Genomic DNA, 21,950 nt, shown 5'->3' with positions numbered 1-21,950 from the left:
TGTATCGTCTCCTCACTACGCAAGGCAGAGAACCCGGCAGCATGGGCATCACCTGGCAGCTTGTCAGGAATACAGAATCTCAGGCCCCATCCTAGACCTGCACTTGAAGAAGATTCCAGGTGATACATATGCACATTCAAGTCTGAGAAGCACTGCTCTAAGCCAGCTACAGTATCAGCCAATCATCCCCTTTTCTGGGTAAACCAATCCTCCTGAGCCTAGGAAGGCCCAAACTGGGCACTCCAAAGTTCCCAGCATCACTTTCCACTCTTCCTAGTATGTACATGGAAAGCAGGCTGTTTTCCAGAGAACACGGGTAGAGTACCTGGCACGTTACTTAGCAGCATCCAGAAGCCACTCAAAAACATGTATTTTCTTTCTTTATATGTATTCACCACTGCCAATATCGTCATATCTCTTCCAGTTGGCCCCTTTCCTGTCGTGATATCTCTTCTACCCAGTATCTAAGATGGATCCTCTAGTGAAGTGATTCACCAGGCTCTAATGCCAAAGTTTCAGCTCTACAATTTATTTGCAGGGTGAATCAGGAAAACTAACCTTTCTAGGCCTCAGTTTTCTCCTCTGTCAATGAAGATGTTAATAACAGTGCCTTCGCCTTGGGGCTGCTGTGAAAGCATTTCATTTGACATTACCTACAGCTAGTATTCATGCTCAGACCGAGACCTTTCCCCCAACTTAGTTTGGATACTTTCCCTTTCCTTTAAAGGGCTACAACACTGACAGGCCAAGCCACACGACTTAGCACCTAACTGTAACACTCCTGTAGAGATCTTTGTTTTGTGTTACTGGTTTTGTCTCCAAACCTGGATCTTAAAAAAAAAGTGTCAGGATGGTGGTTGTTTTTACAGACTGTGAAAGTAGTTTATAGGAAATACAGAAAATATAGAAAAATATGAAAAAGAAATAATAAATAATCCATAATCTCACCACTAAGAAAAAACAACTGGTAACATTTTAGAGGATTTCCTTCCAAACAAGATCTTAGTTTCAGGAGAGCATAGGGCCAAGTCTTAATCTTCTCAGAATTCTCCCTGGCTTCCCCACACCTAGCGCCTCTCTCCACACTCCCAGCACCTAACCTACCACAGTGCTAAGCACTTTGCAGCTGACAAACACACGCCTGTTCCTTAGCTGAGAGACGTACTGATGTGGCTTGCCCCCACACCTGTGTGTGGACTGTCTGCATACTGAAATAAGGATACTGTCAGAATTAGTGACATAATCTGTTTAGTTCTTTGTTCGGTTCAAGCTGCTGTAAAAGCGTGCTCAGATCTGTACTCCATGTGACTGCTGTTTGTGTTTGGTGGTGGAAGTGTGTTTCTGGTGAAGCCTCATGTTTCCCTTTTCAACATACTCAGATTACACATACCTACAGGAATGGTCATCCCGTGAATTTTATCAGCCCAGCCTGCGTAATACCGAAGGGTTTTGATGACTCCTTGCAAATCGACGTAAAAAGCTTGCAGGAACGGTTTGCCACCATTTAGGGATTCCATGGTCTGTAGGAAAAGAAATGGAGAGAACTTTCCAATGATACACTAAGTAACTTCTACAGCAGAAGAAAAAAGGAATAGAGAGAATACAAATGAATCTGAACAATGATGCATACCTGGTCAACTCTGATTTCCCAAATGAAAAGATTTTTAGTACCATCTGTTTAGTTTAGTTTCCAGTAAAAACCACCATGAGCTTATATGTGTGTGTTCTTGTGCCTGTGTGTTTCCAGTAACCACTATCCCAATATATAAACACAACTGGTGATAAAGAAGTGTTCTGCTTGTCAAACCAGCTTCTGTTGTATTAATGATCAGAGCTGCGTGGGGATTTTTTGGAGTCTATACCAGTATTCTGAATCCAAAATGAGGGGCAGGGACGTGGGCTTTTATGCAGTTGATGAGACTATAAAACGTTCTCCACACTGCCAAGACCCCTGCTGAGAAATGGAACAGCCATGGTGCACAGCGAGTTTATTTATTATCACCAAATAAACAAGATCTCCTCTAGGGAAGCTCATACTATAACAACTTGAGGGCTGTTTTTTCATAAATATTTATGTTAATAACCATTATCTATTACGAGAGAAGTATCTGGTCCATTTAATAAAAATAGAGTTAGAGTTATTAAGCAGTTTTAGATGATAAATGTTATTATTTTAATGACACATTCCTAAATAGGGTAAATCTGTAACATAAAGAATTACAAATGAACACAATGAAATGAGAAGAGTATTTCGACTTGAGAAATAGTAAAGGTGTTACATATTTAACAAATAAAATTTAAAAAACATGTTTGTAATCTCATGTCCTTCTCTTCGAGGACATTTTACAACACATACTGGTACGAAAATTATTTGAGTGCTGGCAAAACTAAAATTGAAATATTCTCCATTCAATGACATGAAAATATTATTTACAGTGCAATTTTTCCACTTACCATGTGTATAAGATGGAACTCATTTTAAAATATCATGTGACCTATTCACTGTATATTGGCTCACCTTTATTAAAGGAAATCAAGTTATTTCCCAGTTCTTTTTAGAATATTTGTATGTCTGTGAGATGAGCATTACATTCTCCACGCAGCAGGCATAGAGCCAAGGTCCTGACAGCATAGACTGAAGTAGAGTCAATAACCAGAACTGGGCCACCTAAATGGTCCATCCCTATGAGCTGTTGACACCAGCTAAACTTACCTGAGAGTTGCCAGCCCTAAGTTTATTTTCAATTGTGTTTACCTGGGTGCAGTATTAACTTCAGCATTCTGGTCAGGAGCTCCCCCTATATTCGAGAGGCTACCTCTTAACAAAACTCACTCCTCTCATGGCTTGGGAGTGTTTAAAAGTAGAAATCACATTTAGGTGTGATGGGAAAAAGGACTTGACCACAGTGAGACATATGTCAGAAACAGGATGGCATATGAATTTTATGACATGAAAATATAACACCAGAAATGAACTATATCATCATCTAGTAAGTACTGCTAATCTAATGTTATAAATATTGTATGGATTTAACTCAATTAAACAGACACTTACAGACCATCAATGTGCCCCCATTCACCGTTTATGTGTCACAAACTATGCTAGGATTACAAAAAATGGAGTAAAATATAATTCTCACTCTCAAAGAAATCATAATCCAGTAAAGAGACAGCATATAGACCAGCATTCCCCCAAGGTACTCCAAAGAATTCTGTTTTGTACGATATTGACAGGTTAGCCAGAAAAATAGTGTTGAGGCTCCAACAGGTTTGAGAAACACTGAGTAGGGCTTGTCAGAGTCTTTAATATGCTAAGTGTCTTATGACTCTCCATGGAACACCTTTTCTCACTATAATATAAACACCTCATTGGAAACAGTATTCCTTGAAGTACCAAACTAGAAAATATTTTCGTAGATAAATAAATGTTATATATAGCAAGAGTTCTAAACCATCTCCATAAAGGATTCATTTTTGTTTCCACATTATGAACAGACGCATGAAAGGGATGGTAGGAGGGAGAGCCATGCTAGAAACGACACTGAGGAAGAGTACTAATGCTTCCCTCTCCCAAAGCGAACCCAATAGTGATCTGATTTCCCAAGCAGAGGGTAGAATATAGTATTCATGGCTTTAATGCCCTGACTCAACGAGGATGCCCTAAATATTAAATGATCAACTATGGGTCATGCAGGTGGAGATCCCTGCAAGACAGGTATACTGCACAGGCATTCCTAAATGGTTCCAATTTCCAAAAAAGTTGGTATTCTCTAAGAAACTGACTTCTATTTTTAAAATAGCAACGACAACAATAACAACAATAAGCCACTAGGAGAGGGGACATTCCTTATGTGGGAAAATGATTGTTTTAGTGAAAGAAAGTTGCTGTCTCCTTCTGCCTCTCCTATTAGTTCTAAAAGAACAAAGGGAGCAGAAGTATATGAGAGGTGCATATCATGCTCTCTGCTTCTGAAGGATTCTCTTTAGTCAAGAGGGGCTAACTCTGGAGAGGTAAAACTCTTTTGATCGCCAACAGTAATTTGGTATTGGTTTCCTGCAAGGAGCATGGTGACTCTCCTGTTGCTTGACTGTTTTTGTTCTTTTTGTTGAGGGTGGGAGGAAGGGGGACGAGGAAAGCAGGAAGGTCCTTACCAGTCATGGGAAGCTATGGTTTTGTTCTTCAAAATTCCATAAGAAGAGGCACTCATCTGGTCCTCCGCTTCCCCATCTGATCCCAAAAGCCAAACCTCTCCCATTTTTCATGTGTATTACGTACTCCTTAGCTTCTTCCCCAGGTCTGCTTCACATCATACTTTCAGAAAGACTGAGGAATCTAAATTTCAATGGAATGGTAAACTTGGGGTAAAGACGTGATGCTTTCTTAGGTTACTTACTGCAAGGACTGCCCTGTCTCGTTCCACCAAGTCTGCAAGCTTATCCAACAGACGTCCTCTTTCTGAAGCATCCATCCTTCTCCACACTGAGCCGAGAGAGAAAGCCAGGCGGGCTGCCTGCACTGCTTTGTCTATATCTGCCTGTTAGAGAGGAAGAGGCACAAGTGAAGAGAGGGATTGCTACGAATAAAGGAAGAACCATCTGCTTTCACAAAAATGGTGATGAATGAACGCCAGTGGTGATGTCTGGAGAGCATAAGTTTATTGCTTTGTTGTCTGAAGGTAGTTATTTCATACGAAATTTTTTTCTAGGACAAACATACCTTGTCTGCTTCTTGAACTTCACACACCTGTTCTCCTGTGGCTGGATTATAGACAGGGAACACTCTCCTGCTCTCCGAGTTCTGCCACTCATTGTTAATAAAAATCTAAGGGAGTAGACAACAGAATGGGATCCATGAGACAGGTGACAGGAAGTCAGTCAATGGTGCCGTATTATGTGGAAGTACCACAGTAGTAATACTTGCTCTGTATGCTTGCTGGTATATAATTAAAGTATAGAATTTGAAGTGTTACAAGAAACCGTAGATCATTATGCAGTCCAGCCTCACCCCCAATTCAGAAATTTCCTTTGTGATATTTTTAACTCAACATCAGCCAAAGATTAAATATAATTCTTACCTTTAGTGAAGCTGTCAACTACTCAGAGAGTCGCACAAGGAAGGAAGGATAGACAGTCTCACATACATACAAACCATACACTGAGATTGAGAAAGTATTTATTATAGTCCAAGCCCTGGCCAATATCCCAAAAGGGTAGATCGTGGATCAAACTGACAGTCATCCGGCCTTAGCTACTAGTTTCTCTGTCAGAGGAATAAGTGACTTCACAGGGAAATCTGAAGGGTGCTGGAATAAGCATTTGCCTCATTTATAGTCAGATCCTGAACTGAGCAATGACTGACCAAACCAACTGGTGAGTTAAACAACTTACATGTGTAAATCCAAGTTAGATTTCTTTCCTTTTGCTAGGTAGGCTATGTGGCTCAGCAAAGGGAAAAGGTCTATAACTTTCAAATGGATCTCTCTAGGATTTCTTAAGAGCCTTGGTTTCTTTATATAGGAAATAAAGATTATATTAAAATGGCAAAGAAATGGTTTAAGAAATTATTCAAGTCAATTTCTCAGAAGATTTGTAAGATATGCATTAACGAAGGAGGGAAAATACAGGCAAAAACATTAAAAAATTTTTATTGATGTTAAGAGAGAAATCCAAACTAATATTTTTGGACTATGAAAGCCCAAAGAATACACAAAGATATTTTACTCTATAAAATTTATGGGGCTTCCCTGGTGGTGCAGTGGTTGAGAGTCCGCCTGCCGACACAGGGGACGCGGGTTCGTGCCCCCGTCTGTGAAGATCCCACATGCCGCGGAGCGGCTGGGCCCGGGAGCCATGGGCGCTGAGCCCGCGCATCCGGAGCCTGTGCTCCACAACGGGAGAGGCCACAACAGCGAGAGGCCCGCATACCGCAAAAAAATTAAATTAAATTAAATTAAAAAATTATGGCACAACACTGAAAATTTCTGAACCTATGAACCATTCAGTAGTCAGTCAGTTTAGAACAAACACAATGATAAACTGATTTGCTACTGCCTGGCATTTTAATAATCACGGACGAGGCTGAGTGTAGATCTACAATTTAAAAAATTAAGTTCTAGATTATGCCAAAGCTTTGCTTTTTCCTTGATTTGATAAAACAATGAGTCTGTGTTGAAGGAGTCTTCTTTTCCTGAAGGCTTTTTAAGATAAAGGTGGGGAGGGGGAGACCTTAAACCTGTAAAAGCACTTAATACAAATGTATTGAGCACAAACACAGCGACCTTGTAATTGAGTAACAATTTTTTAAAGTTTTTACTATGAATGTCTAAACATGCTTAACATACTGTATTCATTTGCATAATGTATTCAATAAATGCATAGATATTTCTAGACACAGGAGAGGCAAAGATGATTAAGAGTTTCAGCCTTCCAGGGTCAACAGTCTCTAGTAGTTCATTAAATACTCACAACAACCCTAATGGCAGGATTTTATTATCTCAACTGAAGATGAAAAAACTGAGAGGTTAAAAGTCCAAAGAAGCAGGTTCTCATCGTGGCTCTGATTCAAAGTCTGCTGCTCTTTCCACTACACCGTGGTTTCCAGGACTGCTCAGCCCAAAGAAACACAACTAGTTATGTCCAAGCCTAAATTAGATCTATAGTTCTTGGACTCCTGATCTAGTTCTCTTTTCACTCCATTTAACAAATTTCCTATCATTTCACAGCTCATCAAATCTGCACACTCCTTTGAAATACAATATGATCTCAAAGGTAGCAAAAGAAAAAAATTAAGAGGTTAGTTTCATTAAAGATTCACTTCTAGAGATTATCAGGTTTAAAGGAGAATGGGTCTTGCCAATATTCCTTATTCCTTTTATTCACTATTTGACTGAAACTTCTTAACCCTTGGAACATCATCAGATCCAATTATAGTTTTAAGCTTCTTTGTTGAACAGTTCTAAATGTATGTAAGGATTGATATTTCATGACTTTTATTGTTTCTTAGAGGTCTTCCAAAGATCAAAGAGAAAAATTACTTATTTTTTAATAGAATAAAATTCATTCTCTTACTGTTATCATTTAAGTACACTGATCGTTTTATCAATCTAAAATACATTATGGGATCTTAGTGAGCTTTTCCTGTATCTTGAAACATATTGCTAATTTCATCATTCTCGGAATTATTTCATCACTCATCAATTATTTCCAACTATGCTTAAAAAAACCCTAAAATAATAAGGAAACAAAAACATTATGGAACTTTCTAGAATTGAATAAATAAACACATCCCCACTATTTCATCATCCTTTGGTTTTATTGTTGTATTATCCAAAGTAATGCATTATGTCTCAAAAGGGTATAAATAAAGAAGTGTGGAGACACCATCTTTGTCATATTCTTTTCACCTTTCATTGAACACAGTTAAGAATTCAGAATTTTTCATTTCTGTCCATAATGAGAAAGAGAAGAAAACTAATAGAAAAAGACATTTCATAGCTGTTAGATGAGTCAGAAGCTGAAGGCAAAGAGACAGAAACACGAGAGACTGCTGATGAGGGTGAAATTGACTGTATAAGCAAAATCTTGGACTATGAGTCTTTAGGATAAATAAATGCATTTTCTCCAAATTAATAATCAGAGAGCAAACAAGATACTTATCAACACAAAAAGGAAATACGACAGTCTAACCCAACTAGTCATTAATAGGAAGGACTTCATAATTTAAAACCATCCTGTTTTGATAAGAGAACATGTAAGAATTCTTTTATCTTTCATGATATTTGTGGGTAAAAATTTACTTGATGTGATTCAAAAATGGACACATGCTGAAGGTAGGTGTATACACAAAGGTGACTGGAGTACAGATATTACGTAGAAATAAAAAAGTTCATTGGATTGATCAATCTAATTTACATTTATAAAACTAAAAATGAAAATGCTTTTGTAATTATGGAGCAAAAATGGCCATGCTCTTTTCTACAAAATTATGAGCCTTCAAACTTTTCAACAGTATTACATTATGATAATGCAAATGCAAGAAGAACCAGAAGTAACAGTAAGATATAACCTATAAGAGATGTGTTTAAAATCTGCAATCAGTATTTATGGCATAAATATTTCCAGTTTCAAACATGATGGCTGATGAGTAGTTAGTTGCATTAAAGGCCATTGCTCACTTCATGTACATATACCTCCAATACCAGGAAAATATGGAAGAAAAATTGGTTTTGTTATGTTTAAATTCTTGTTCTGTTGTTTTTACTGTCTCTTTACTTTCACTTTTCTAAATTTTTCATAAAATAACTTAATTTTAAAACTTTATAGCCTCCATTGGGCCCAGATGGTAAATGTGATGACTATTTCTCCTGGTATGCCAAACATTAAAATATTTGATAGTTTTACTATGCTATTATTTCTTACAGACCTAGCCTTATGACACTTAAAAAACAAAGGAAAGCAAATTCCTCCAAAATACTTGAAGGTTTTCATCTTCTCTGAGCAATTTCAAAAGTTTTGAATGTTGTCTAAAGTGTTCTTCTCTGACCAGGGCTCCTTAAAGAAACAATATATCTCAGGGCTCTAGATGGAAAGGACAAGATGATCCTGGAATACTATGGTGCCAGAAATCAAGTACATGCTCAGAAACTGATGGGGACATATCAAAAGGACACAGGAGCCAACATGAAGGGGCTCCCAATGGCCAATACTGGGACAATTTAAGCAACAAAACAAATAGTGATAGTAATGGGTTATTACCCAAAGAATAAAAAAGGCATCCAAGAGTCCAAAATGATATAAATTTTTTATGAATAAATAAATGGGGGATAAGGAAAAGCTGTTCTTAACAGTAGAATTCAAACTAATAGCTGTCAAAGAATGATGGAATTAGATTATCACCATGTGTCAAACCCCACAATAGTAATTGCTTCGGGCAAATATCATCAATGGATGGTAAAATTAGTGGGTAAAAGTATAATGAAAAATTGGATGTTTATGTAGTCTCAAAGTATCTCCCCTCAAAAGATGCTTATTAATGACAAAGTAGAAAATAGTAACTTATCATTGGAGAAACTTGGCAGACAGCACCTTAATCAAGTGATCAAAGTTAACATCACCAGTAATGGGAGAAATTGATCTTTCTTAACATTTCATCTGCTTGTCCTACTGATAATTAGAAAGCTGTGTTGATTATCTCCCACTTTGGTGGTAGATTTGTCAATATATCCCTTAGCTCTATCATTTTTATACTTATAAATTTTAGGTTATTTTATTAGTGGAACTATTAGATGATCTGATAAAACAAAACCATTTATCAATATGAAGTGACCCTCTTTATTACTAATGAAGCTTTGTGTCTTAAAGACTATTTTGTTTAATATTAGTAAAGCCACGTAAGCTTTTCTTTAGTATTTTCCTGATAGATCTCTTTTCCCATCATATTACTCTCTCTCAATTACATCTTTATTATTTTCATGTGTCCCCTTTAAATGATGTATGGCTATGTTTTATTTTATTCAATATGAAAATCTGCCTTTTAACTGGCAAGTTTAATACATTTGTATTTATTGTGATATTTTGTGTTAAATAATGTACCATGTGATATCTGGACTTAATGCTTTTTATTTGTCTTGCTTTACTTTACTTCCTGTCTTCTCCCATCTTGCCTCTTTTTTCAACTTGATTAATGTTTGTTGTTTGTTTTATAATTTCCCCCCTTTATTGGTTTGGAAATTGTACATGATCTTTCATGTACATGAACATGTACATCTTTCAAGAACATGAACATCTTTAATGTTCTTTCACTGATTATCCATGATATTTTATCATGCATATCTAAGAAAATTAAGTATAAAGTTAATATATATCTTAACATTCCTCCCAAACAATTACAAGGGCCTTAGAACACAAAATCTAATCACTCTTCTCCAGGGGCATGTTATAAAATTATTATTTTATACAGAGAAGGATTTCTTATATTTAATAAGATTTAAAACTTTTTATTCTCATGATTTCTTAGAATTTCATTTAGTAAATATTTGTTGGGGGTAAAGTCTCAATTCTGAACATATATTTATTGCACCCTCATACTCAAAAGATACTCCCAGAAGGTTACTCAATTCCAGGAAGACAATCATTTTCTCACAATACTTTGAGAATATTATTCCAATATTTTCTATCTTGCAATGGTGTTTACAAGAAATCTCTGCTGTAAGCCTCTGGTTATCATTTCTTTGTTGATGATTTGCCTCTTCTGTCTGGTTGCTTTCAGATCTTGTCTTTGTCTCAGTGTTTTAAGATTCATTACAATATGTCTATGTACCAATTTCTTTTTTGATAGTTAAGCATTGTGCTTGCAGCATCTCTGAGTTTTTGTCTCTTATAATTTCTTGATATTCTTAATCACTATCATCATTTCCTTGAATATCACTCTTTCTATTCTCTGCTCTGGAACTCCAAGTATTATACCTTTTTAGTCCATCCTCAATGTCTTTAACCATTCATATTTTCCATCTCTTTTTAAAAATATTTTATGTAAACATAGCTTTGTTGTGTTTGCAAATGTGTGAAAAAATACTCTTCTAAACAATTCAAACTATACAGGAAAGCAAAGAGAAGGTAAAAAATCACCTCAAATTTCACCATCCAGAAATAACTAAAGTTCACATATTCATGACTATCCTTCTAGACATGTCTTTAGGCAGATATACACACACACACAATTTCACGAAACAAGATCAATTTTACATGAGCTTTAGAATTTGCTTTTTAAAAAGTTAACAATATGCTATAGACGTTTTTAATGGTTTCTTTGGACTCCAATGTGTATTTCTGTGTGTATGTATATAGGTGCGTGTGTGCACGCACGCATGTGCGTGCATGGGTGTAGCTTAATGTATTCAATCAGCCCTCTACTGAAAGACATTTAAGTTGTTTCTGTTCTCCTTTTTCCTCTGTGCTGCAGTTGAATAATTTATTCAGATCTATCATTCAGCTCTCTTTACTAGGGTCTAATCTGCTAATTTCAATGTTTATATTTTTATTTCTAAAAGTTCTGCTTTGTTCTTTTTCAAATCTGTGTGGTCTTTTTGTTTTTCTATTAAAAATTAATACTTTAATTTTTAAAAGTTTTAGGTTTACAGAAAACTGAGCAGACAGTACAGAGAGGTCCCATATACCTACTATTCCCCTCCTCAGTTTCTTCTGTTTTTAATATCTTGCTTTGTGTTGTACATTTGTTACAACTGATGGACCAGTACTGATAAAGTCCATAGATTATATCAGGCTTCACTCTTTGTGTTATACAGTTCTACGGGTTTTGAAAAATGCATAATGTCATGTATCCACCATCACTTAGCACAGAATAGTTTCTTCACTGCCCTAAATATCCTGTGCTCCACCAATTTATCCCTCCCTGTTCCCCCTAAACTCCTGACAAACACTGATCTTTTTACTGTCTCCTTCATTTTGCCTTTTCCAGAACATCATATAGCTAGAATCTTATAGGAGGTAGCCTTTTCAGACTGGTTTCTTTCACTTAGCAATTTGCATTAAGGATGCAATGCGTAAAAAGTATTGCATCCTTCATGTTTTTTCACAGCTTACTAGCTCATTATTTCTTAATGCTGAATAATATTCCATTTATGGATGTGCCACAGTCTGTTTATCCATTCACTTTTTAAAGGACATCTTGGTTGCTTCCAGTTTGGAGGAATTAAGAATAAAGTTGCTATTAACAGCCATATGCAGGTTTTTGTGTGAACATAAATTATCAACCCATTTGGGTAAATGCCTAGGAGAGTGCTGGATCACATAGCAAGACTATTCTTAGCTTTGTTAGAAAGTGCCAAACTGTCTTCCAAAGTGACTGTACCATTTTGCATTCCTACCAGCAATGAATGAGAGCTCTTGTTGCTTCACATCCTTGTCAGCATTTGGTGTTGTCAGGTTTGTTTTGTTTCGTTTTGTTTGGATCTTAGCCATTTTAATAGATGTTCAATGGCACCTCATTTTAGTTTGAAATTCCCCAATGACATATGGTGTTAAGAATTTTTTCATATGCTTATTTGCTGTCTGTGTATCTTCTTGGGTGAGGAATCTTAGATCTTTTGCCCATTATTTAATTGAGTTGTTTTCTTAGTGCTGAATTTTAGAGTTCTTGATATAATTCAGACACAAGTCCTTCATCTAACACGTGATTTGCAAATATTTTCTGTCAGCTAGTGGCTTGTCTTTTCTTTCTCTTTTGCAGTACGTTTTGCAGATCAGAAGTTTTTCATTTTAAGGAAGTCCAACATATCATTTTTTCCTTCCATGGATCATGCTTTTAGTGTTGTATCTAAAAACTCATTGCCAAACCCAAGGTCATCTATATTTTCTCCTATACTATCTTCTAAGATTTTTATAGTTTTGCATTTTACATGAGGTCTATGATCCATTTTGAGTTAATTTTTTGTGAAAGGTGCAAGGTCAGTGTCTCGATTCATTTTTGCATGTGGATGTCTAGTTCTAGCACCATGTCAAAAAGACTATCCTTTCTCAATTACTGCCTTTACTCCTTTGTTAAAGATCATTGACTATATTTGTGTGGATTTACTTCTGGGCTCTCTATTCTATTCCATTGACCTATTTGTCTATTCTTTTACCAATAGTACATTGTCTTGATTACTGCAGCTTCACAGTAAGTCTTGAAGTTGGGTACTGTCGATTCTACAACTTTTTTCTTCTCCTTCAATATTATTGGCTCTTCTGCCTTTCCGTATAAACCTTAGAATCTGTTTATTGATATCTACAAAATAACATCAGGATTGTGATTGGGATTGCATTTAATCTACAGATCAAGTTGGAAAGAACTGACATCTTGACAATACTGAGTTTTCCTATCCATGGAATATCTCCCCATTTATCTAGATTTCCTTTAATTAATTCCATCAGAGTTCTACATTTTTCCTTATAAAGATCTTGTACATATTTTGTTAGGTTTGTACCTAAGTATTTCTCGTTTCTGTGGCAATACAAATGGCACTGTGTTTCTTATTTCAAATTCCAAGTATTCATTGTTGGTGTATAGGAAAGCAAATGACTTTTGTATATTAACTTTGTGTCATGCAACCTTGTTATAATCACTTATTAATTCCAGAGGCTTTTTTTGGATTTTGTTTTTTTGGGGTTTTTTTGGGTCAATTCTAGGGATTTTCTACATAGAAACCATGTCATAAGCAAAGACAGTTTTATTTCTTCTTTCCCAATCTGTATACCTTTTATTTCTTTTTCTTATCTTTTCTGTATTAGCTAGGACTTCCGGTACAATGTTGAATAGGAACTCAACATTGAAGAGAGAATGTTTTGCCTTGTTCCCAGTCATAGAGGGAAAGCATCTAGTTCCTCACCATTAAGTATGATATTAGCTATAGGTTTCATATAGATGTTCTTCATCAAGTTAAGGAAGTTCCCTTCTATTCCTGGTTTACTGAGAGATTTTACCATGAATGGTTGTTGGATTTTGTCAAATGCTATTTTTGTATGTATAGATATTACCACATGATTTTTCTTCATTAGCCTGTTGATGTGACAGATTACAGTAATTGATTTTTGACTACTGAACCAGTCTTGTACACATGGAATAAATTCCAGTTGGCTGTGGTATATGATACTTTTTAAACATTGTTAGATTTTATTTGCTAATATTTTTGAGGATTTTGTATTTATGTTAACGAGAGATATCAGTTTGTTGTTTTCCTGTAATGTCTTTCTGGTTTTAGTATTAGAGTAATGCCGGCCTTATAAAATGAATTAGGAAGTGTTCCTTCTGCTTCTATTTTCTGGAAGAGATTATAGGGATTGGTATGCTTGGTGGAAGTCACCACTGAAACCATGTGGACTGACGGATTTTTAATGGGGGAGGTTATTAATTACTGATTCAATTTCTTAAACAGATATAGGTCTATCCAGCCTTAGCCAGTATGAGTCTCCATCCTCAGCTCTCGCCATCAACTATTCCTTCCTTTTGTGTCTCTTAGGTCAATCTCAGGAGAACGGCAGTTGATTGGGTTCCAGTACATCTTTTCAAGCCAGTCTTCAGATGTAAATTAAATGACTGCCCTTGGGTCCAAACACCTGGAACCAGGAAGCAGAAAGTCATGCAGTACAGTTTGAGGCCATTTAAACTCTAAGTCCTGGGTCAGGATAACTTACGATCAAAAGAACCATGGAGGGGCAGGCAAGAAGTGATGACTATTTCAGGACTGGGTGCCAATTTGGTAGATGTTGGGATTTTAAATATATATTGGTAACGTCTTTGGTTTTGGTGTCAGGGTAATGCTGGTCTTAAAGAATAAGCTGGGAAGTATTCTCTCCTCTTTAATTTTCTGGAAGAGTTTATGTAGTAGTGGCATTATTTTTTCCTTAAATATTTGGTAGAATTCACCAGCAAAGGCATCTGGGCCTGGAGTTTTCTTTGTGAGAAAGTTTTTTAGCAAGAAACTCAATTTCTTTAATAAATATGGAGCTATTCAAATTATCTGTTTCTCCTTGTGTGAGTTTTAGTAGAATGTCTTTTTAAAAATTTGCCCATTAGTTATCAAATTTGTGGGCGTGGAGTTGCTCATAATATTCCTCTGTTATCCTTTTAATGTCCATGATGACTTCTCTCTCATTTCTGATATTAGTAATTTGTGTCTTCTCTCTTTTTCTCTTTATTAGCCAGGCTAGATGTTTATCAATTTTATTGATCTTTTCAAAGAACCAGCCTATGGTTTCATTTATTTTCTCTATTGTTTTCCTGTTTTCAATTTCACTGATTTCTGGTATAATTTATTATTATTTTTCTTCTGCTTGACTTAGGTTTATATTGCTCTTCTTTGTCTCGTTTGTTAAGGTAGAAGCTTAGACTATTTATTTTCTAATATACGTACTCAGTGCTATATATTCCCCTCCTAATACTTCTTTCATCGCATCTCACCAATTTTGATAAGCTGTATTTTCATTTAGTTCAAAATATTTTTAATTTATCTTGAGACTTATTCCTTGATCCATGTGTCATTTAGAAATGTGTTGTTTAATCTCCAAATATTTTGGGATTTTTCCAGGTTATCTTTCTGTTATTAATTTATGGCTTAATTTCACTGTAATCTGAGAGTATATTTTTTATATGATTTCTATGCTTTCAATTTTGCCAAAGTGTGTTTTATGGCCCAGAATGTGATCTAACTTGGTTGAATGCTTCATGTGAACTTGAGAAGAACGTGTATTCTGCTGCTGCTGGATGGAGGTTTAGTTTACTATTCCTAGAACTAGTATTGGCATTCTGCTTCTAGAGAAAACTCAGCCTTTGCATTTTCCTTCAGCCCCTTGATTTGTTTTCAGATCACTGTTCTTTTAAGTAAGCAATACATTAAAAATAATATATTCAAGGATAGCTGCTCCCACTATTTCTATTTAATATTGTAATAATATCTGATATTATGAGGCCAAAAGATTGAAAATAAAATAAGTTTTCTTTATTTTCAGACGACATGATTGTGTAGAAATTCCTAAGAAATCTACCAAAAAAGTACTAGAAGTATAATTTAGCAAAGTCCCAGGATGCAAGATCAATATACTATCAACAAATCATTGGAAACGGAAATTCAAGTACATGTATTTACTCACACACATTAATTCATACAAGAGCTAGTTGCATTGTGATTGAAGGATCCTTTAGAGTATGATAGTTTAATGCCCAAAGTGGAAATCCTCGGCAGCAACTATTAATCTTTTAAATGATGTAAATTAAAAAACAATAATCTAAAAAAGAGTCTAAAAAAGAATTAATGGCTCTAAGTTGCAATGCAACCACTTCATAAAATTGAGGGAGCTGCTAAACCCTATCAATCCTCCTCTGTGAAACAGGTTTGATAGAACAAAAACAGCCTGAGTTCAAATTAAGCGGGAAAGGAATAGCTGAACAGAAATTTGATTTCGCAGAAAAAAACTGCAAAATGTTCATTAAAGGCCTATTCTAAACAGGGAGCTGTTTAATAGGTACCACTGAAAATCTACAGAAGATGTGTACTCTGCTGTCCTGGAGCTTATAATCATGCTTCAAAGACAAGATTACTTTCAGGAAAGTTAAATAATGTTAAGACACTCTATGATTTAGTGCCAAGATGAATGGTAGAGATAAGCACTGCAGGAGTTTGCTTCAGAGAAGGGAGATATTGGTGTGGGCTGACATGCTAGAAGAACACTTCAGGGAAACAAGAAATAATGAGGGAGTATGACCTGGGGTAGGGAACGGATAAGGTAGAAGAAAGAAACTCTATCCCTAATAAAATTATTCAGCTGGCCTCATCAGTCCCTCCTCCTTGACTTCAGCTCCTCTCAAAGATTATCTGATACCTGGGTTGAAGATATGGGACCGAGAAGGAAGAAATACAAGTGTAGCTTCTCTCCTTCCCACCTGAAAGTCCCCGGACGCTACAAGTAGCTCCAGTGGCTGAGGGCCCCAGCATTCTCAGTACTGGCCTCTACCACAGCACTGTCTTCAGAGTGAGCAGGGTACCTTCAGGCAAGCAGGGCCAAAAAGGCCATGAAAACTCACGGTCAGAGTAAATAGGTCAGAAAAACATAAACCTAGTCAAACAGAGTCACATAAAGAAGGAAGACACGAGAAAAGAGAGAAGAATTTTTAAAATATAAACTAATCACATTTAATAGCAGCAATTAAAGGAGTGAAAAATACTGTAGAGGAGACAAGGAGACTTTTAAAAGATAAGGAAATGAATATTGAAAAATAGTGTTAGAAAACATATTTATTTTTAAAAATACAGTTCTGTTTGAATAGAAGAGACTAAGAAAAATAAGCCTTATTGACTTCATACTGAGAAACAATGAACTGAGAAGGGAACCAAGGATGAAGGGAGGTGGGGATGGAGGGAAAGGGAGAGGGTACGACAGGGAAAAGAGAGGTGGAGCTCACCTGTCGTGAAAGTTCAGGTATTCAATATTTTGAACTATTCAGTGCTGAATGGCTAGCTTTCTTTTCTTTTTGCACCATGAAAATACTGTTAGAAAAAGCGTTTAAAGCAAGACCAGCTAGAAAACATGCATAGTCTGTGTCGTAAGATCAATTTTATAGCCATATACTTGCATCATCAGAATCCTACTATTTGCAGACATACACCGTGCTCGTGGTTCTGGTCAATTTCTGCATTTTGCTAGTATCCCACGCAATGGAAAAGGAATTATACTGTAGGGGAAGTGTGGTATTCCTTGGGTAGCATAATCCAGATATTCATAAGTATGTGTACTTGGGCCAAAAGGTTCTCAGAAGCCACGCAAAGAAACGCAGAAATAAAGACAATGAGTCCCTGGCGATCAGTAGGGACTTTTTTGTTTTAAAAAGTCGATTCTAAACACAGCTGAACTCATGAGGATATGTCTCTTAAAATATGAGTTTCCATGGTCTCTTCCTATTGAACACCCTCCCTACCCTTCTTCCCTTCTTTTCTTATCTCCTTCAACAATGTTGATTGAGTGCCTACTCCCTTCTAGGCATTGTGCTCACTAATATCTCCTCAGATTTCTATATTTTCTTTCTTTTCCAGGCTGAGCAAATTATGTCTTTCAGGCTAAATATATCTGTCTGTCTCCAGTATATGACCTCAAGAGCACGACAGGGCTAAAGGGGTTCCTGTGCCAGTCATCCCAAAAGACAAAGGCCAATGCTTCCATGTAGAGCACCAAAACACATCCAAATAAATTTTTTAGGAGAAAATAAATGACTCACATTACTGATTTGCTTGTAGAAAACAGACCTGGCTAAAATAAACTCAACTGTGTATAATCAGGGTACCTACCTACTCTACTGTCCCATGATTCCCATATCTGGGAATGCTTTTCACATCTGTTCTAGGAAAAATAGTAAGGCAACAGTCAACTGGTCTGAGCAGCCTTATCAGAGCCACAGTGAATTACAGCATTTGTTACTCTGTTACATGTTGAAGCAACATGGCATTAAAGCCAAGTACACACCAATGTCAGTTGTGACATATTCTCAAATTGGAAGAAACTTTGCTTGCCATCAGTGATATGGCAGAAGGCAACGGGAATTGCTACTGGTAATGGTTAATGTTCATTTCTTCCTGTTCCACTTTCTATAAACAAGGTAATGCCTATACAAGCTCATTACTGTAAACTGAGCACATTTAAATTGGCAGTAAAACCAGAGTATTTACTCTAGTGCACATATAAAGTGCCTCATCCAATGTTTTGGAAATGTTTCAAGTTTTGAAACCAAGCAGCTGGCAGCTTTACAAGCCAAACCTTACACTTAAATCACTCACCCTGGAAAGTTTTTTGGTGTCCCGTGTCAGGTAGTACCATTCAGCAGACATTCATTCCCCACCCCTTGGATTCTTTTGCAATAAATTTGCATTCATGGGGCTCTTATAACTGTTCCAGCACCAAAGACTCCAATGGCTGTTGATTAAATGTATATATCCTGTGCGTTTAATCTGACTTTCATTATGGTCACTTCATAAAAATGCCACAGACTGGACAAGCGATGACACATAGCAAGAACCTGGAATCCCTGCAAAGCCTCAGATTAGGTTTTTTTCTCCTTCTTTATTAATAGTGACCATTTTGTGGCCTAGCTCTAAATCAGCAAAAGTATTTGACAGCAAATGTTCCTATCTATGGATTATATATAACCCGTCCTAAACACTAGATGAAAAAGGGATAACCCCAGGAAAGGAAGGGCTGGCTTCCATGTAAATCATGTTACAAATTGGACAACACCCAGAGAGTTCATTGTTCAGCCTCAATTGTGAAGGCCATTCCCATTTACTATTCCCCTAGAATCGATGTTAATTAAGGCAGACTGAGACCATAAATCAGCCTGGGAGTTTACAAGGTAATACAGCATTAAACATATATATTTAAATTAAAAGTAACTGATTAACCACAAGAGTTTTTCCAGAATTGGCCGAGGCCATTTCTTTATACGAAGACATGTCACCTTTCACTTTTGTGAAAAGGGGAAATGAAGGAAATATTATCTTCTAAAAAGGTGAATTAAGACTAGTAAATGACTCATGACACTAGTTATTGGGAGGAAGGGAGGAGCTGAAAAGAGAGGGAAAAGAAGAAAAAAGACAGTCCTGTGTGAAGGGGAGTGCCTTTGTCCTGTCTCCCTTAAAGTTATTAATTTTTCTGTTATTCACAATCACTATATGGTAGGCACTATGCTAGGCACTGGGGACACAGAAATAAATAGGGTCAGCCCCTGCCCTTGAAATAAGTGTTCAGCGCTGTAGTGGGGGAAGACCAACACAGGAACAGCTCCAATGGTATGATGTGGTAACAACATTCAAAAGTATTATTGAATACCTACTATGAATATGCTTTAAGGATAATAGATTTTATATTCTAATTTTATAAAACACTAGACAAGTAATTTGTGTGCCTCGGAGAAATTCAACCAAAGAACCACACCTGCCTGAGAGAAGCCAAGAGAACATCCTTCTGAGGAGACGACTTGGGCTTCTTCAAAGAAAGCACCAGATCTCTGAACCCACAGTTGAAAAAAACAGAATTGTTTGATAAGTAAGTCCTTCTCCAAGAGCTGTGCTAACAGAGCACACCTACACAGGCCCAACTATACCATGAAGACCAAATCCGTTTTAACCCCAAGTATATGGATAACACACATTCAAAAAATAATTCTGATTATTAACATTATTAGGTACCCACCATTTACTGAGCATTTTCACTATTTCACTTAAGCTATATAACAAATCTGTGATGTAGGTATTTTCCTTCCAGATGAGTAAACTAAGATTTAAGTTACAAGTCCAAATTTAAACTGCAAATAACTTACAGGGCAAAAATTTGAACCTAGGTCTCCCGATGTTAAGTATAGAGCTTTTTCATTCCTCTTAACATTACTGGTTTCCCCCCCTCTTCTCTGCTGAACTATAACAGTAAGTTAAAGATCTGTGTTCAGTTAGGCCAAAGGCAGTAGAAAGAACATAATTAGGAAATTTACCATAAAGTCAGACTTGAAAACAAAATGGATCAAGAGAATAATGATGAAAGTTAACATGTGAGTGCTTACTATGTTCCAGGCACTGTTCCAGACACTTTACATGTATTAACTCATTTAATCCTCAAAATTACCACACGAGGTAGGTAGGCACTGTCATCATTTCCACATCATAGGCGAGGAAGTGGAAGCTCAGCTATGTAAAGGAACTGGGGCATGGCAGTGGTCCTTCTTTGACCACTACCAATTATGTAGTTTGGCCATTTTATAGTTCATTATTTAGGCTGATTATGCCTGGGGGTTTATTTATAAGAGGATACCACTTTAACAGTTCTATTTTCTTCCACAGCGAAAGGAGGAGGTGGTGAAGTGCTTGTGTTCCGGTCTCGGTTTCACACTTAATGTTCGGCAAGTCTCCCACCGTCCCTCTTTCACCTATGACAATACCAGACTTGGCAACTGAAGACAGGCTCATCGATGGCACCTGTGATACAAATCTTCCGTCCAGTCCCTTGACAGACATTGATAATTGATCATGACACTTTCCAGTTAAACTCTTGAATACTTCTCAACATGGCACGTTAGAAAGCTACTACCAATTGAATGGAAGATGCCATCTCTAAGGACTTCCTAGTTCTAATACTCTGCCTGTCTGAGGTACTGGGTATAGAACACATGTGACCACCAGTGGGCGCTCAATAAGAGAGTTTATCAGAGGTTCTGTGACACTGTAGATTTGCTCCTTTTCTAAGTGCAGGTTGATGTTTCATAACTACTTGAATCATATATCTCCATGCCCATAGCCTACTCCATCCTCCAGGTTCAAAAGTTACTGCCTCCTTTTCCAATTATGTCTTATACTTGAACATGCAACTAATGTGCTAGAAATATACCATTTGAAAAAAGTGAAATTTAGGTGGAAAAAAGTCCTAGAAGAAACAGGTTTAAACTCATGCAAAGTGATCACCAAGAACAACTGGAAACAGCTCACCTCCCCCAAAACTGGTTTTAGTTTCTTATTGAGAAACTGTACAGCATGCCAAGCTCATACTTTAACAGCTAAGCCTTATTAAAGTACTATTTTTAAATGCACTAATGAATGAATAATTTTTTCTTGGTCTAAATATAGTAAAGGCTGCTTTAATCAAGAAGAGATAGATTCAAAGAGCTGGAAAGGGCTTTAGATACAATCTATGCAGGAGGAAAGTGTTACATAAATAAACTTGTCAAAAGAAGTCCAATGACTTGCCCATGGTCATACAGCCCATTAGTGGCTCAACAGGGACTGGAACCCAATATCCTGATTCCCATCCCAGGGCTTTTTCTAAATTTAAATTTTGTTGATGTTTCTTTAGCAAGAAGATTTGATGGTCGACCAGGAAATATGAGCACCTCTTTCACAATGTCTCTTTAAAATTATTCGGCACAAGGAATTTTGTTTGAGTCCTTTTCTCCTTCAGCACAATCAACACGGGTGACAGCAAAATACTTTTTCATTTTCTTTCTTGAAGGCAAAATGTGTTATGGAAACAGTGGTGATTTACATTCCTAGTGGATTCCACTCAGAGGTGAGGTCCTGGGACATTTTCTGCATTCTCCTCACATGCAGAAGCAAGAACTTCTGCCAGAGGACAGCAGCCACAATATTGTGATCCTCAGAGAGAAAATTATTTTCCTAGGCTTATTAAAGAAAAGTTTTGTGCTCTTACAACCACAGGGCTATACTTGAGGGTCCAGGAAGGGGACTTCAAAACCAATCCCTATCCTAATGACCTTCTACAGAAGGGTTGGATGCACAGAAGAAAAAGAGAATGGCCAATCTTGCCTGATTTAGGAGCTGGTTACAAATTCACTGCATCAAAGTGCTTCCTTTTTCATATGCTCCTTTCTCTGAAGAATCTAGTTATCAAAACAGGCATCAGATGCC

General features: G+C 36.7%; 1 protein-coding gene across 2 annotated transcripts in view; it reads right to left on the bottom strand.

The window, feature by feature from the left end:
* ALDH1A2 (aldehyde dehydrogenase 1 family member A2) overlaps window positions 1-21,950 on the bottom strand; it is a 97,439-nt gene that overhangs the window by 56,329 nt on the left and 19,160 nt on the right. For both annotated transcript variants that reach the window (XM_007458907.1, XM_007458908.1), the window contains exons 2-4: window positions 4,718-4,822; window positions 4,395-4,535; window positions 1,391-1,520 (exon numbers count right to left, since the gene is read on the bottom strand). In XM_007458907.1, the coding sequence (XP_007458969.1) occupies window positions 1,391-1,520; window positions 4,395-4,535; window positions 4,718-4,822 (376 nt within the window). The remainder of the gene's footprint in view (window positions 1-1,390; window positions 1,521-4,394; window positions 4,536-4,717; window positions 4,823-21,950) is intronic.

This window comes from Lipotes vexillifer, unplaced genomic scaffold (genome assembly GCF_000442215.2).
Source record: "Lipotes vexillifer unplaced genomic scaffold, Lipotes_vexillifer_v1.1 scaffold102, whole genome shotgun sequence".
Classification (NCBI taxonomy): Eukaryota; Metazoa; Chordata; class Mammalia; order Artiodactyla; family Lipotidae; genus Lipotes; species Lipotes vexillifer.
Note: the sequence above shows the minus strand (reverse complement) of the source record. Positions and strands in the feature narration are given on the sequence as shown.